General features: G+C 51.0%; 1 protein-coding gene across 8 annotated transcripts in view; it reads left to right on the top strand.

Moving 5' to 3' along the window:
* LOC100120785 (homeobox protein 5) overlaps positions 1-17,455 on the top strand; it is a 168,334-nt gene that overhangs the window by 123,758 nt on the left and 27,121 nt on the right. Inside the window, exon 1 of one of the 8 annotated variants that reach the window (XM_031927670.2) lies at positions 14,047-15,002. The exons of 6 other annotated variants lie outside the window; for them this stretch is intronic. In XM_031927670.2, the coding sequence (XP_031783530.1) occupies positions 14,457-15,002 (546 nt within the window). In that variant the 5' untranslated portion in view covers positions 14,047-14,456. Of the gene's footprint in view, positions 1-14,046; positions 15,003-17,455 lie in introns of those variants that run through there. One more of the 8 variants, XM_031927671.2, reaches the window with a different exon arrangement.

The raw sequence follows: 17,455 nt of genomic DNA, 5'->3' as shown, positions 1-17,455 counted from the left end.
AAATTAATATTCCGAAACACGGCGTAATCACCTTTTTCCATGTATACACAGCGGAGAGCTATTGTATATAGAGCGACCGCTACTATATCCGCGCGAGCGCTGTAATCCCCAAATTAATCCGAAAGAATTCCCGGAAAGACGGCGCCGCTAAAAAATGCCGCGCTTCGCGCGAAGGAAGCGCTATTCTTCGCCTTATCTCTCTCGCGGGCTTTAAAACACGAAGGAGAGAGAGAGAGAGAGAGAGAGAGAGAGAGAGAGAGAGAGAGAGAGAGTAGTAGGCGATGAGAAGCCGACGACCCGGTCTTTCTCGCGTGCCCTGGAGATTAGGATCGGCACTGGTCTTACGCACGCTTAATTTCGCGTGGGCCGCTGACATTTTTTCCGGCGGCTTTGAGTGATTTACTCACTGCATCGCGAGGAGTACCTGATATATAAACTTTATTCGATTCCGCGGCGAAGCTCGAGACAAACCGCCCTCATCGATTCCCCAGGCCGCGGCTGCTTTTCACACCCTCGAGAAAGATGATTCGAGCGTCGAGAGTCCGGCGAAGAAAGTAGGCCACTTCTCTCCTGCGATCGAGCGGTTATTGGCTCGGCCTTATCGGACGCCGATAATTTACACCGCTGCATCGCTCTGTCTTTCGCCCAGCTCCTCCGCAGCCCTTGGGAGCTGAATGCAATCTAGCGCCGGCACAGTGTATATAGCCCCGATGCTGCTGCTGCTGTATAGCTTCGGCTTCTATTTTCCAGGCTCTCGATGCCGGTTAATGATGTGCCGGGGGGCTGCAACCGAGGCGATAAGCGCCGATGGATTTTTTCCAAAGTAATTAGTCCGGAAGCGCGATCGTCTCTTTCAGCTAAATTGACGTTGTATGGAGCGGAGATTTCGAGAAATGAATATAGATCAAAGCGGGCTATGACGTCGCAAAGCCGACAAAAGGACGCCGCGTTTCCCTCTTTAATTCCCGATTCGGCAGTAGGGGCTGCTTGATCTCTCGCAGCTAGCCCGGCGAATAAAGAGCTCGTAACTTTTACATTTTCCATCCTCCTACTCGCGGAAGCAAAGCCCTTATTAATTCCCAGCCGGTCCGTCGCGCAAACTCCCGAAATTTCGCGCTCTAATCCCCGGCGCATTACCGAGTATTAGGCCGCATAATTCAAAAGCCGATCGCGGCGCCCTCTTCTCTCGCCCCTTGTTTCATACACTCACGCGTGTGTGACGTGTGTGTGTGTCTGTATACGATAACGATCGTCGCGATCATCTTGGAATATAATCGCGGCCCGAAAACCGCGTGGTTTAATCAGCGCTCGCGCACAAAAGAGGGCTGTCGTTGTTAAACGGGACTGCTGCAGTGGCGTAGGCCGGGCCTCGCTTTTGACAGGGCGCATTTAATCAATCGCTAACGAAACTCCTGCTAGTCCTGCTTTGAGCCAGATTAAGCAACAAATCTCCGAGCCAAGATACATACAGAGCTTGCAAGCTCTCCGTCAAGGGGTGGCATTTGCCTGAGAGAGACGGATAGAAGGCTGTGTGTACAGTCGTGGGGGGGCTTATCAGCGAGGGGCCATTATCGAACGACGTATACACGTATATAACGGGGCGAAACTCGAATAAGCGCGAGTGTACCGGTGGGCTCCTCCAAAGCAGGGGGCGGGAGCTTTGTCGACGAGCTGCGACAGCCGGAGCTGAAGATATTATAGTTTCACCGGAAGAGAGAGCCGGCGAGCGAGAGATTGCGCGGCTACTGGCTGCTGTTGGTCGAATGCATCGCGCGCGGATAATTGAGCGGCTAATGGGTCGTGGAAAGTGCCGTCGCCGTCGTTCGGTTATACGGAGGGAGAGGCGCAGACATCCAGCGGGGAGCTCTCTTGACTGCTCCCAAGGTCGTTGTCCAAGGATGACCCGGTCACCTCGAGACGCCCCGTCGAAATCTGTCACGGAGGCTCCGCTCCCCCACTGCGCGTCAACCCTTTCTCTCTAAATGTACAAGAGTCAAATATCACTGTTTTGGGAACATAAAACAGAGCCGGTCGGAATAGAGTGAAAAGTAACTTTCTTCAAGAGTGATTCATGTAACTCAAATCCTTGAGTGACATGATATTTCTACTAATACTAGAAACCTAATCTAAAAATAATTAAAAATGTATGTTTATCATCACGCTGCGAGTAACTTTTAAAAAAAGATAACATTTCAAAAATTAAATTATTTTTACTATTATTATTTTAGATTCATTATTTCTTAACTCATTATTTAATTTATTGTTCGTATTATTATTAATTTATTATTCATGCATTTATATTATTATTACTTAATGTATTAATTTAGTATAGAAAATTAAGGAAATTAAAATTTTTTGACGGCGACGGCGTCGAGTACACTAACCACTCATCCAAACAGGACTCATGTGTACACAGACTTTCGGATAGAATATATCAACTACTTTACATATTAACTAAAGTTAATAATGTATGAACAATAATTAATAAATAAAATCAGCAATACTTGCATAATGTAACTAAACATCTGATTATTAGATAAGTCAATTTATACCTTTTAAATTTGCATTATTTTCCGTGCTATATCACTCCAACATCGAGTGATTCAGAGCAAGAAAAATTTATCACTCGATTACTTTGAGTCATTTTTATGACTCTATAGCTAGAGTGATAGAAAATCACTCTATAAGAGTGATTTGGATCATGTTATGACTCAAACTTGAGTGATCTTACTGATCACTTCTTTTTAGAGCGAAAAAATCACCCTTGGAAATTTAGAGAGTTGGCCGTGATGTACTGCACCCTCGTCAATTCATCGAAGGCCAGTTTCGCGTTTTCGTCGTCTCCTGCGCACAATATTGCATTAAATCTCGCGTGTTACTCTACTTATACGAAACTCGCTCGGCACCTCCATCAAACTCGAAATAGTTGTTTCCAGTCCATCGAGGTCACACGCACACACATACACACTAGCTCGCACGCGCAGAGCTTCTGACCCAGTGTCGCTGCAGCAGCGCTGCACATTACGGGCTTCGCGCGTCACGGGACAAATTTTCCAACAACGCAATGGGAGTTGGGCAGGAAGTTCGTCCTGTGCAGGATGACGCTCTACTAACGTAGACGCGTACATATAGACGTAGAAGCGTCGCGCGCGTCTTAATCTCGTTGTGAGAGAGTGAGAGACGCGATTCCGTTTGATGTCGGATGTAGCGCCCTGCGAGAGATGAGATTTGGGATTTGGCCTCGAGAACAGCGGAGAATATATAGACACAGAGAGAGAGAGAGAGAGAGAGAGAGAGAGAGAGAGAGAGAGAGAGAGAGAGAGAGAGAGAGAGAGAGGACACCGCATTACATTCAAGGCTTTGGACCGACTGGTGATTGGCTCGGAATTGTCTTGATGAGTATTGTTGTCGCGTTCTCTCTACATACCATGTCCTCTGATTGCGGGCTCGATTTTGCCCTCCTGGATTAGATTGGATCGGTATCCGCACGGTTGACGCATATGCGCACAATGAGACGCGGACTCCCAGAGAGAGAGAGAGAGTGTTGAAACTTTTCTCGACCGCGTTAATAACCTTGTGAAACTTTGATACGCGCGTGCACAATCGAGCTCGCGGGTGCAATAAGGCAGAGCGCCGCCGCCGCCGCCGCCGCGTGTATCGATTATTAGTTGGCCCCTGGAGCAAGACCCATTGACGGCGGCTTCCCTATGTATGATGTACGTACATGATCAATATGTGCAGCCCTTACGGCCTGATTGCGAACCATTCCGCGTGCGCCCGAGTAAACATAATGAGAGAGCGCGAGCGACTGATGGGAATAGTGCGCCAGGCTATTATGCAGCGAGTTTGAATTCGAACCGATCTGGATTTCTGCATGATCGGGCCACTGTGTCACGGAAAACCTTCTAAGCGGCGCAGCCTTATTATTCCGGGGCTCCTAATGCCTCCGACAAACAGCGACGCTACTCGCCTTACTCTCGGTTTTCCATCCGCGTGCGAGAGAGAAACGAGTTTCGCCTACTCTCCAAGAGCTTCGGCAAACTTGGCCTTTTTACACAGACACACTGCAGTCGAAACTCTCTCGAGCTATAGCGCGTGTCTTCTTTTTCCCTCCTCTCCTTGTTGTCTCTCGTCTCCTTTTTTCGCCGCGGCAGCTTCGCCCGGCCAGGCGGAATGCGCTAGATAAACCGAGTAATAAATGCTCGAGACGACGACTGCTGGTCTCTTTTTTCTCTTCCCCCCGACGATGTTGACGACTGCGTTCGCCGACATTATACGACGTCGGCAGCGAACGACGAACTTTGCATCATCGTCCCGTAACTAATTCTGCAAAAACGCAGTTTTCTAATTCTCGCGAATTTGCATGAACCCGCGTACGCGCATCGATTCCCCATAAGCGTACATATGAAACACAAAACAGAGGGTAGACGCGCGGGGAAAAAAGTGCGGTGTGCGTGCTGTCAATTATTCGCGGCTCGGTTATCGCAGCCGGGGCTGCATTATTCATCGGCGTATCGGAGCACCGCGGCACAACAGGTTGCTCGCGTCGCCGTCGATTCCCCCCCCCCCCCCCCCCTATGCCTCGCCCGCGTGCGCGAGAAAGGGAGAATTATTCCGATTTTCCAAACGGCCGCGATGGAGAAAAATTACTCGCGATTGAATCGCCGACGGTTATATTTGCATATACATTGAGACTGCGGGGTGACGGAGATGAGGGAACTTTCATCGAGGTGCAATGCAATTGGAGGTGTATTCTCTGCTCGTCGGGGATTATTTCAGGATCGAGCGAGTCGGATGAATTTCCGAGCGAGAGAGATTATAAGCGGACGGTCGACTCGATTTATTTTTGGCGGAGTTATAGGATTGATTTATACGAGCTCGGATTCAAGGCAGCGCGATAAAGCTAAAATCGAACCGTTTTGATATTCCAGAAGCTTTATTCATAGAAGAGAAAAAAATGATACTCCCTCGCGTTAATCAAACCGCAACAAACGATAGCACTGGAAATCCCGGGCAATAACAATCGGCATCCGGGGCTGCATAATTAAAAATTCCTCTCGCTGAATCCTCCCCCTCCCTTTACGCACACATTAGAACAAATTTTAATATCGCGCGCGCGCGCGCGAGTTCGCGTGAAATATGAGAAGCCCGCCGAGAGGCAGACAATGAGTAAACCGCATGTTCCGCCGCGCTCTCGCTATATGCTGTATCGCGGCACAGCCTCGCCGTAGCAAAGAGAAACGCATACACACGTCTTGCGCACTCTGTAACGTCTCTCGAGCAGCAGCAGCAGCAGCTACAGGCATTGTTTCCGAGAGACGTGCAAACGTTAACTAAACTCCCTCTCTCTCTCTCTCTCTGTTTTCTTTTCCTCGCTCTTCTCTTTCGCGCGAGCTCGCGAGCGCCGAGATGAATCTTCAAGTCGGCTAATTGAATGAGAGGCTGCTGCACTTTTTTGCGCGCGCTCGAGAATTTCCGCGTCGTTGTCGCGCGTACTTTTCGCGCTTCTCTCGGATAGTTTAATTTGTTTGTCCCTGACTCCCTTTTTTCTTTCTCTTTCTTCTTCGTACTTGTGCGAGCTTTTGCTTTATATGCTCTCGAAAAGTGGAGTTTCAGGCCAGCGATGATTAGTGCGTCACGTTATCTCGTTCGTTTGACTCTTGTCGACGCGTGCTTTAGTTTATTTTTGGAAAATAAAAAATTCACTCGCTTGCGGTTGTCCGTCAGTCGCTCGTATGCGAGGAGGGATTGAAAAATATTCATCGACATTCGAATGAAAAAAACAACAGCGGCCGCAACGAAATTCAAAATATCACAAAGATCAACGGTAGCGGGAACGGTGCGGATCAGGCAAAATTTGCAAACCAAAGCCGCGCACACACTCTCGGTTCTATCACACACAGCCGTGGATTAAACGAGCGAGACACGAGGCGACAAAGCACTGAACTCACCGCAGCAGTGGCGAGTCCGGCAGAAAAACTTTAATCCCCGTGAGTACGCGCCATTAAAATCGACTCCGCGGAAAACTAAAGCTCGCGCGCGACTACGCTCCCTGTATACCCCCTCCGACACATAAAGTTCCGAGTGCAAAGTCTGCTCGCCTGTCCTGCCGCCTTTTCTTGCTTTCTTTCTTTTTTTCACCCTCTCTCTCTCTCTCTCTTGCCGCTGGCGGCCTCAGACGCCGCCGGTGTATCTCTTTCAGCGCAAACAGGAAGAGGCTTTTACGGGGGGCCGACCGAAAAGCCGGAAGAGAGGACAGGGCGAAACTTCTCGTCGGCCGATCGCAGCCGCCTCGCGCGACTTTCTTTCTTTCGCGGGCCTCGAGTTTTCCCTATCCATCTTCGCGAGAGACGGGGCGACTCTGACGCTGCGTGCGACGAAGGACTTTTGTTGCGACGATTTTTTGCGAACGAATGTTCTCTATCATCGGTATGAGCGAATCGCAATTATTTTCCTACTCTAAAAAAGAGAGGCGCGAGAAACGCGCGTGATAGTTTGTTTCTAACCTATAAAAATGTTCAATATAAAGCAGAGCGCGCATTGATCTTGCTAGTATTAGTAAAGTTTACTTTACACTCGCTCGACGATTCGAAAACAAAATAAAAAAAATTTTTAACCAAGTGTAACGTCTCGAAAACTCTCTCGCCCCGCATAATTCTATCGAGATCCCTGAATTCGCGGGAGAATACTCTTCTAAGCGGTAAACGCGCCGCGGGGTAAAGCGAAAGCTTCCCTACTCTCTCTCTCTCTCTCTCTCTCTCTCTCTCTCTTCTCGCGATACACATACCGGCACTTCCAAACCCTCCGACTTTTCGCTCTCTCCTCGCGTCTCGCGAAAAGTATATCAAAAGTGTGCGCTAGCTTACAGGGGGACGCTGATGTGCTTTGCATATACAGCATATACACAGGCGAACTTTGCTACGCGCGCGGCCGCATCCATGAATTATCGGCGCGCGCTATTTTATTTCTCCGCGCGTCTATTTACTTTTTGATTAACGATCGCCAGCTCCCGCGCGCGCGGATCCGCGAAAAATAGAGATTGATTCTGCGGCGGCGGGGGGAGGGCTCGAGCGCTTGATGCGCGCCGCGGTGAATAATGTTGTTGGGACTGATTTTATATCGAAAGAGAATTTATCGCGGGGGGAAGAATGCGTATACTCGAGTATATGTAATTAATCGGGTTAATCCAGTGGATGGATATTGTATACAGTCGCAATTAAAAGCATCAAGCTCGAGATCGCGTCGTATTCTCGCTCGGTTGGAAAATATTTTAACGCCAGATGACGCGCTTCGGGAGAGCTTCTCTATCTCTCTCGAGACGGATCTGATTACCGTACGGCTGCTGCTGCTGCTGCTGCTGTGTATAGTCTCTCGGCTATAAACTTTTACTTCCGCCTGGCCGATCAACTCCGAGAGAGAGAGAGAGAGAGAGAGAGAGAGAGAGAGAGAGAGAGAGAGAGAGAGAGAGAGAGAGAGAGAGAGAGAGAATGAGACGAGAACTCGATCGCACTGCGCGCAATAACGAAAAGCTCGCCGCGCCGCTCTCTCACTCGCGTATACCTATATACCATATACGGATGCGCGCTTGAGATGAGAGTAAGGGGAGGGGAGTCGTTGATTAAATCGAGGCAGGACTAAGGAAGCTCCTTGAGAGCGAGAGTATAAGATAGTTGTGGCTACGCCTGTAGTGAGCTGTATCTGGCGGTCTGTGTATATGGAATTGCGCGCAGATTGCTTTTGGATTCTTATGCGGACTGTGTTATATACGCCGCCAAGTCCCGAGATTGCGCGAGCGGCTCCTTTTTTGCCGAGGGTTCCACACTGCGCGATTAGTTACGCGGGATGAACTTTGTTCGGCTATACTGTTTTCGAATTTGTATTCGGTTACGCTTGTGCGGTTGAATGTATGCGTGGGAGTTTATCACGTCGTAATAAAAAAAAAGTCACCATATAAATTATTAATCCCGCTCGAGTCCTGAATTTTACACGAGCATTACATCCCGTTAATTCCTCAGCCGGAACAAATCAACAGCGTATACGTCGCGCATTTCCGATCGAGCACAGCCGCGGGGCAGAGCGTCGGCGACGTCGCGCACGAACTGAATTTCCCGATGACCGGATAAAATAATAATAATTCCGCGCGAGCTTTTCACTCCTGTGTGTTATTCCCCGGCCGGGCCGCCGCTCTTTGATTTCGCTAATGTGATTTCCGAAATTCCACACCGCGACTGCGAGCCAAAGCTAATATTGTAGCAGCTGCAGCGAATTCTTTCATTCGATTGGCTGATTCCGACGCTCGAAATCATCGAACGCGTATTAATAGCGACTGCAGTCGATTTATTATTAGATAACCTTTGCAGACTCGCGATACGTGAATTATGTTATAACGTGCTTCCGCGAAAGGCGCTTTAATTATGCAGAATGACGAGGTTAACGCGTGCGATCAAAGCGTGTATATATTTTATAATTGAATATGTAATAATTATCGACTACGATTACACTCGAAAATTTATGCAGATCGCGATCCCGAGCGCGCTGCGCATAAATATTTATGAAGCGCGATCATTTTCGCTATACACGAGTTTAAACGAAATAACCATCGCACGGCTATTAAGCGTTGGTAATAAAATCTGAAAATAATCAATTATATAACAGGGCGCGTTATAATCGGCCAGCGCTGACCATCGCTCTAATCGACGTCGACGGCTGCATAACAAGCGCTTGGCGTCGGATAGGATACACCGCGCGGATAGCTGTTATAGAACGTGTATACTTTGCGGCTCGCCGCTGCAAGCTCGAGCTTCTCTTGGGGCGTTAAGCTGCACGCGCGCCCTCGGTATTATTATATACACTTTGAAAGCGGATATATAGTTCGGAAAAGAGAGTGAGAGAGGCTGCAGCCAGCAGCTATATATGCGTTGCTCGACTGATGCTGCTGCGGTGTGTAGTAGCGGCTGCTTTCGAGTAGTTGGCCCGTTGTTACTGTCGCGGTGGATGCTGTTTGCGTGTTACGGGCTAATGGGGCTGCTTCCCGTGATTTGGATTATTACTCCCGCTGATTTACGCTTAATTTCGGCGATGTTTTTCCCCGACGCGAAAGTTTAAGTATAATAATACCTCTGACCTACATAGCCCGGAAACTTCCTACGCGCGGATAAATCTTTCAAGCTCGTTTTGCGTCTAACCGTGTACGCGGCGCTTAGCCGCAGAATTTCGAGCAAGTTCCGCCAGCTTTAATGCTCATTTTGCGGCCGATTAATACTGCGCGTGCGCGCGCGGGGCGAAAAAGTTCGTTAAGTATTCACGCGATTTTCTTTTAATTCGAAAAACCAGAACCGCGCAGCGGAGAAGCGTATATAGCTGCGCCGGCCGCAGAGAGCGTACATAATTCAAGGAAGGCAAGCATCTCTCTTCTCAGCTCTCATCTGCATCGGTTGAGCTGCTGGCATTTTTGGTTAGCTCTCGGCTGCATAATTCAAGCGGCGCAATTTTATTAACCCGCGCTGATTTTCATGCGCGCTCGGATCTTTCGCAAACATCCCAGCCGACTGGAAAACTCGCGTTGCAAGCTTAATTTGAATTTCTGTTTTTGACTCAGCTCTCTGCCGGCTATACCTGTACAAGCGAGAAAGAGAACCCGCGGAATTTTCCAAAAGCATTCGTTTGAGAAGAGTACACAAGGCGCCGAGGCCGGTTCCGGAAAGACCAATTACCCGAATTTCCCGTAAAACGACGCCTCGCGGGAAGAGAAGAGAAGAAGGTGCCACACGCAGTAGATCGGTATCTCTCTCTCTCTCTCTCTCTCTCTCTCTCACACTCTCTCTCTCTCTCTGTATATATGGGCTCTCTTCTCGTCCCCTGTCCGCTACGCGCATAATACGCCGAGATAAGATGAGCGTCGGCTCCTCCTTATTAACACCATACGCTGCCGGGCGGTTTCCGTCTTTTGAAGAAATTCCCGGCCACCCCCTGAGAGACCAAGCTAACCGAAAAAAGACGGAGTCGTCTTATCCGGGCGCTGATCTCGTATAAGTACTTCTTCGGGGCTTTTTTCCGTACGTGACGGTGTTTATCGGCCGGTCGGATCGCTTGATAGAGCGGAGGTGGTCCCTCTGTCTTATACAACCACCCCTTTGAGACACGAGATGCGACGCGATGAGTCACTCGCGCCCGAGTTTCGGACGCTATACCTATATCGAGCGGGCGTTGAGGGCTTTTACTTTATCGCGTGGATCTGCTTCGCGGCCGTGTTCGAGCAATCGCCCGGAAGGGAACAGCTGTGCGACTCGGTTCTGATTTAACAGCCGAACGGCAAAAAATCGTGTTTAACCACCCACTGATCCGTCCGCCGCCACAACAAGCGGCAAAAAAGTACCCTCTCTCAACTCTTGGAAAATCCAAAAAAGTCCAAAAAGTATACAGAAACATTTTTTGAAATCTCAGCGCAAAGCTGGTGGCCCGCAGAGCGAAGGCCTCGTCCTTGAGGGGGGAGTAACCTGCAGCGCGCTGTGCGTCTCGCGGGGGCTCCCTAAAAACTACCTGTTACGAATTCCCCGGGGGATTAGCCGACTGCAGGCGCGCGCGCGCCGTCTTCCCCTACCACCAACGCTACACAACCGGCTGCGCTGCTATAGGTCGCGTAGCGCCTGCGGAGCCGATTTAATTTTCCGGCGATGGGCCGCATTTAACTTCTGATGCGCGCGAGAGTATATACGGTAGCTTGGCGCTGCTGTTCCTTGTGTTTTGACTGGGATTTAGAAGCGCGTGTAATTAGCCGCGTGATGGATGACGGGGCTTTTTCGTGCGTGTCTTTATCACGCCGACTCGAGTTTCTTTTCTCTCTCTCTCTCTCTCTCTCTCTCAGCAGTGTTCCCCGCTCGAGCGCATATAGTGTGTTTCGCAGGTGAATCATCGCGTTTGAATTTCTGCACACGAGCAAAGTTTCCGCAATACACAGCGCCGTGCACATAATACTCGAGATGTATCACGCGACGTCCAACAACTGTAACACGAATAAATCCTCCGCCGGCTCATCCGCTCTGTTTCCTGTCGTGGATATATGCGGGCGACACAACTCTCTCGAAACTATATAACGCGAGAGCCGTTGGTGTGTAGGAGCGATCCATCGCGCTCTCTGGTATCTCCACACGCAGTAGTGCGTCTTTACGGCTGCGGAATGAAGCTGACCTTGGAATTCTATAGAGTCCCTCGAGGCGCGCGTGTGTCATACGCGCGCACGGTAGCAATTTCCTTCTTCTTCGGGTAATTTCGTTAGTTAGAGGAGGACTAATTGCCGCGCGCAGCTATCTCGTTTTGACGATTCGATCAAGGGGAGACGAGCGAGCTGTGTGTAATGATCGTTTACCGTTTTCTTTTTATTTTCAATTCTTCCTAGCAAATTGCGAGTGAATTCGTTCCGGGAAGCGCGGAAGTTCTCGAAAGAATTTTTCTCTATATATAATCCGAGTTTCGCGGCGACACCTCGAGATGTCCACACGCACAAACGCGCGCTCTGGTTTCCTCGGCACCTGTCTCTCTCTCGCGGCTAACGAAGTTTCACCTTCGTCTCTCTCTCTCTCTCTCGTCGACCAAAAAATCGCGTCGACGCGTTTGAGGTTTCTCGCGCGCGCGCGCGCGCGACGTTTTGCGGCCGCAGCGATTGAATTAAGCGCGCGCGACTCGTCGCGGATATTGAGTTTCCGCAGGGTAGACACGCCGTTGCTGCTGCTGCGGATTTCTCTTTTCCATACAGCGTACTGTGTTCACGAGCGCGCAAAGACTTGCTTTCAGTAGAAGAGAGTTTTGACGAGTCGCGTAACTGGATAATGCTGATTTCCATAAGTGACTGTCGCGCTGAGCTATGTTAATGATCATGTACGCGTCGAGGCTGCGAAAAAATACGCTGTGGTCAACTTTTTGGATTCGCTGCGCATGTATTGTATAGCCCTGAGAATCGAGGCGAGTTTCGATAAAAATTTCATCGATAGACCCTCGCGGGAAGTTGCGAGACTCGCGCACGAGGAGCCGTTAAAGAAGCGCACAGCTATATAGCTATATGCGCTCGAGCGGGGAACACTGCTGAGAGAGAGAGAGAGAGAGAGAGAGAGAGAGAGAGAGAGAGAGAGAGAGAGAGAGAGAGAGAAGACAGAGAGCTCATGATGCGAGTCGCGTGGAGGCGTGCGACTATGTCAGGTATGCAGGCGGCCGGAGGCTGCTTTTTGTAGCCTTTTATTACCCCCTGCGTGCCCTTCGTCTCTCCCTCTCTTTCTCGTTTTCTCTTTCTAGGACAGCATGATGTCGCTTTTGTGTCGGGGCGCGCTGCCGGGGTCTATTTTTGGACTTTTCGCTCTCGTCGCGCGCAGGCCCGCCGTGTTTGTTTCGACGAATGCTTATGCGTCGAGCCATGGAGCTTCTAAACGAGCCATTTGTTTTAAACAATAATCCTCCGGCTTTTACAATAAAATTCAGTCACAGATCGCCCTTTTTAATAAACCCCAACTTTGACGATAACTCATCGGCCCATTCAATATCACGCTTTTCGTATACAGTGATAGCAGAAGTATACAGAGTCCAGACGCGCGGGTGAGGAGGAGCCGCGTAGAGCTTCCCCTCCTGAATCTTAACCGCTAATCTGCATAAGCGATTAGACCCTCGGCGTTATCTCTTAATCCCGCGCGCGCCCACCGACCTTTCTGAGATTTATCGGTTCGCCGGGGAAAAATTAGGTTCCGCTAGTATGCGCGCGCGTGTGTGTGTAGGCACACGCCGGGATGGTTATGGCCAGATAGCGGCGTTATTTATACGCGACGGCGGGTATTTTTTTCCTCTTTTGCAGATACTTTATACGCCTGCACTAGAACGATACACACACACACACACACACACACACACAAATCGATCCCAATAAAACAGCTGGTTTGTATTCCGGCAGCTCGCCGAGAATATCATATACAATGCAATGCGCGGATTTTATAGTTTCGTTCCCTAATCATAGAATATGCGTCGAGTTAAAAAACGGCTTCGCAGCATAGCGTTGCCGAAGTTTATGCATGCGCGTCGAGAGGTAAATTGATTGCACCGCTTCGCAACATAAGCCACGCGCGGCGCGTATGCACACTCGAAACTTTGCGAATGTACACTAACACTGTACTCGCGCGCGTCTCCTCGGTATAGAACGCGAGTTATCAGCGAAAGTTTGCTCGCGGAAGACGCGCGTCTCGGCCCTCTCTCCTCGCGCAAGTATGCGAAGGTCGCGAAAAACGAGTCATGCTCGCTCGCTCTCTTGGTTATAACAATTAACTCGCCGGGAATAATTTACGAGCCAAGGAGAACGAGAGAGCCGCGGCGCGCGGTTAATTGAAATTAAGAACCGGCGGGTCCATCGTTTTTTTCTCCTTCCTCCTTTGCATGTTGCTGCGGGTATACCGAGCGGCCTGGAGTCTTCTCGGGTGACATGTGCACGTGTGCGCGCGCGAGATTTTTCAGGAATATCCCCCTGGGACAATATTGACCGCGAGCCTGTTCCTAAAAACACATCATCGGGGGACACCCAGTAAGGCGGCAGCTGTAACAAGCCACATTTCGCGAGGGCTGCCTCTCTCCCCCGCAGTCGTCGGTGAAAATCGAGGGTGGTGGTCCCCGACTAGGATGTCGTAAGAGCGAATGAAAAGAAAAAATCGCATACTGCACATACGCAGAAACGTGCACAAGTAGACGTCTATCAAAGCTGTAGCACTGCAGTACAGATCCAAGAGCTGCCTAGAGCGAGAGGAAGGGTTCAAAGAACGCGAATATCGCGTCCGCGTACACGATCGCTAGCGAAGCCAAGAGAAGGAGAGAGAGAGAGAGAGAGAGAGAGAAAGAAAGAGGTGGTATTCGCCAGCTGCCGTTGAACGTGTTCAATGCCGCGCGCGCGAGCCGGCAAGAAAGCGGCCCCTCGCTCTCTCGTGTACAGTATACACGCGCCATGGTGGGGGCTAAGACTCTCTGCTGCTGCGGCTATAACGAACTGCAGAGGGAGAGAGAGCCGTGTGGGCCGCTCTCCTTCCGAGTCTCGCCGCCACCGCTCGGCAGTCTCTCTCCGCGCTTGCTGCCGGATCGGCCGACTTTCCGAGCGCCGGAGTTACCGATCACAATTCCTTCATCGCGATAGTTCTCGCCGCGCCTAATCGCCAGTGTGTATGTGCATGCGGAGAGAAGTGTCGATCGTTCGGAGTGCAATACCGATCTCGCGAGTTCGTTCCTTTCGAAGCACGCGCACAGAGACGGGATCTCGAAATTCCAACCGGTTCTCCGCTCGAGATCGCTCGCGGAGAGAAAGGCTGTGCTAGCTAGACATCGCCGTCACCTTCTAGTCTCCCAGGACCAAAATATCTCCGGCCGATCGGCGCGATGATCGGCTCGTTGCGAGGATCCCGACCGCAGCAGTAGAGCGCGCGAGTGTCCAGAGCGTTCCTATGTCCAGAAAACTCCAGAAGAGGACGTGCAGTCACATCAGCCCGAAAAAAGCTCCAGCAGCAGCGGCGGCGCACCACAAGTGCAGCAGTAATGCCCGGCGATCGTCCCTGAGCCAGCGCGAGTGCATGTGTCGACCGGAGCACGATTCGCCGTTGAGTTGTGCGCTCGAGTGCAGCGAACTGCCGCCGTCCAGCGTCAAGGCGGCCCGCCAGCAACAGCGCGGAATGAGGAGGTTCGCAAGGCGGCGCCGGACCCTCGCGGCCTTCACCGCGATCATGGGTCGGATCGGCAGGGCTGCCGCCGGTGGTAACAACAACCTCGGCTCCTCCTCCTCGTCGCATCAGAACTCGTCCTCCTCGGCCGGCGCCAAGACGAGCTTCAAGGTGCACTACAGGAAACTCGTGGAGGAGCACAGTCCGGCCAAGCAGCAGAGGAGGGACGAGGTCAGGGCCCAGAAGGAGCCGCAACAGTTACAGATCGTGCCGCCGCTGCCGGACTACATGTCCTACTGCTGCTGCAGGTGCGGACACACGCAGAAACTCAAAGTAAGTGCGCGGGCAGTGTCGCAATCTCTCTCTCTCTCTCTCTCTCTCTCTCTCTCTCTCTCTCTCTCTCTCTCTCTCTCGGCTGCGCGGAATGCGCTTTGGAATTTTAACGAGCTGGCGATAAGCAATGAATTTTTCGAACGCGTAAGCGGCTTATAATAATACAATACGCGCTGCAGCACTCGAGGTAGAAGAACACCCGCGTCGAGACACTCAGCCTAATGCTCTCGAGTGTCCCCGCGCATATCGGCTTCCTCAAATCGATCACAGCCTGCGCCTGCTCCCCCCGCTTCTTCTGGTGCTTTAAAATCCGATAAAAACCATACGAGAGGAAGAATAGACTGCCGTATAACCAACGCAATTTCGAGTGTAGCGTAAAACGCTCGACTGCCTCTTCTTCCTCGCATACTTATAACGATAGTCGTGTCGCAGCTTCCGAAGATAAGTGCATCAGGAGAGAGAGAGAGAGAGAGAGAGAGAGAGAGAGAGAGAGAGAGAGGCGCGGAAGTCGGCCGCCTTTACGACACTATGCCGCTGCTGCACAGGCGTAAAAGGCGAGTGTTCGCGTCTTTACTCTTGCGCGAGTAGAGCGAGTATTATATGGAGAGGCAGAGCTGGCCAGCTGTGTGCCGAGAGCGTAACGAGCCTCTCCGCGCAGATTTGCGCGATGGAGACGTTGCGAGATTTTACGCGCGTGTGCAGCGCTATCGAGAATATTATTCTCGCGTGTATTATCATCATTGCACATGCACAGCGTCGTCGTTGCTTCGGTATACTCGAAGAAGCCATAGGAGCTCTCGCCCTCGGAGAAAAGCCTCGCCGGCGAGTTAGAGGGGCAGAGCGCGAGATACTTGCTATGTCGTCGTCTCGGTCGTCGTCGTCGTCGTCGCAGCCGCAGGGGAGGGGCGGCCGCCGCACCGCGGCTCTCTCTCTCTCTCTCTCTCGCTCAGTGTGTTGTGCTGTTGCTGCTGCAGAGAGAGAGAGAGAGAGAGAGAGAGAGAGAGAGAGAGAGCTGAGGGAGGGGGAGGGGGCAAAGCCGTGGGATCGGACGAGCGCATTCCTCAGGTCCGTATACCGAGCCGCTGTGGATGCCTCTCCTCTCTTATGTACCTTCTCTCTCTCTCTCGCGCGCGCGCTTCCAAAGAGTACGATCAGCAGCGGCTCTCGAGAAAGAGGCAGCTCGCTTTCTCGCGATCCTTTCTGCGCTGCGCTGCTAAGCGGGATGTTCATCGATTGATACCTTGGCTTTTGGAGGGAAAATGAATTTTCGAGGGAGGACGATTAGCTCGGTTAATTCCAGCGCGAAAAGTGAAACCTTCCCACTCATTACAACGCATCGGCTCCCGCTCGAAATTCCACGCAATTAAAATACATCCTCGCGCGCGCGCACGAAAGGGTGGAAAAGTCTTCTTCTTCTTTCCACGTCATTATACAAAATCGTCGAAAAGAGCAGCGCATACCTGCGCGCACTTGAAATTACACAGCAGCGGGAGCAATCGATCGCGGATTTCTTCTCTCGCGTGACCCCTTGATCGTCGAAACGATGAGAAAAGCACTATGCTTCTGACCTCTCTCTCTCTCTCTCTCTCTCTCTCTCTCTCTCTCTCTCTCTCTCTCTCTCTCTCTCTCTCTCTCTCTCTCTCTCTCTTGCTCTCGAGCCCGTCCGATTCGGGGTCACGGAGTTCTCACTATCTCTCTGTTCGATGCGTTTTGTTGCCGCCGCCGCGGGCTTTTTTCTCTCTTTCGCGATCGATGCCGAGGTCAGCTACTGGAATTTCCGCGCTGCGATGCTCGCTTCAAGTGCTCTCTCTCTCTCTCTCTCTCTCTCTCTCGCGAGCTCGGTTTAATAAGCGAGTGTGTAGAGCAGCGCGCTGAGAGTGCTGTAGCCGGGGTCAGGTCCGCTCTCGTCATTACGAAAGATCGCCGCTTCGCATCGTCGAATATGCGTTGAATCGAAATAAAACACTGCTTCGCTCCCTCTTTCACACACTCTCTAGAGGATGAATTACCGCGCGCCGGCGCGAGTCGCAATCTTCTGGAGTGCAGCGATAATTCTCTGTCTGCAGCGGCGCTAAAACTAATGCGAAAATTCTCTTATTCATGCGGAGATTTCAATTTTTCCCGCGAGCCAGCTACGTGTCAGCAGAAGTCGCGCGATGAAATTCCGAGTAGATCTCTCTCTCTCTCTCTCTCTCTCTCTCTCTCTCTCTCTCTCTCTCTCTCTCTCTCTCTCTCTCTCTCTCTCTCTCTCTCTCCCTCTCCCTCTCTCTCGTCGTGAAATTTTTACGTTATACCAGTACAATCGTCGACCTGTGTACGTGTGGTGGTGGTAATTGGAGCCGTTTGGCAATCGGAGCGCTTTTACACCCGAGTAATCAGCCTAATTGGAGTAATTTCTCTCTCCTCCTTGTTTTTTTCGGGCGAATTAAAAAAGCGTGAAGTAACGACGGCGA

The sequence above is a fragment of the Nasonia vitripennis genome, chromosome 3 (genome assembly GCF_009193385.2).
Source record: "Nasonia vitripennis strain AsymCx chromosome 3, Nvit_psr_1.1, whole genome shotgun sequence".
NCBI lineage: Eukaryota > Metazoa > Arthropoda > Insecta > Hymenoptera > Pteromalidae > Nasonia > Nasonia vitripennis.
Note: the sequence above shows the minus strand (reverse complement) of the source record. Positions and strands in the feature narration are given on the sequence as shown.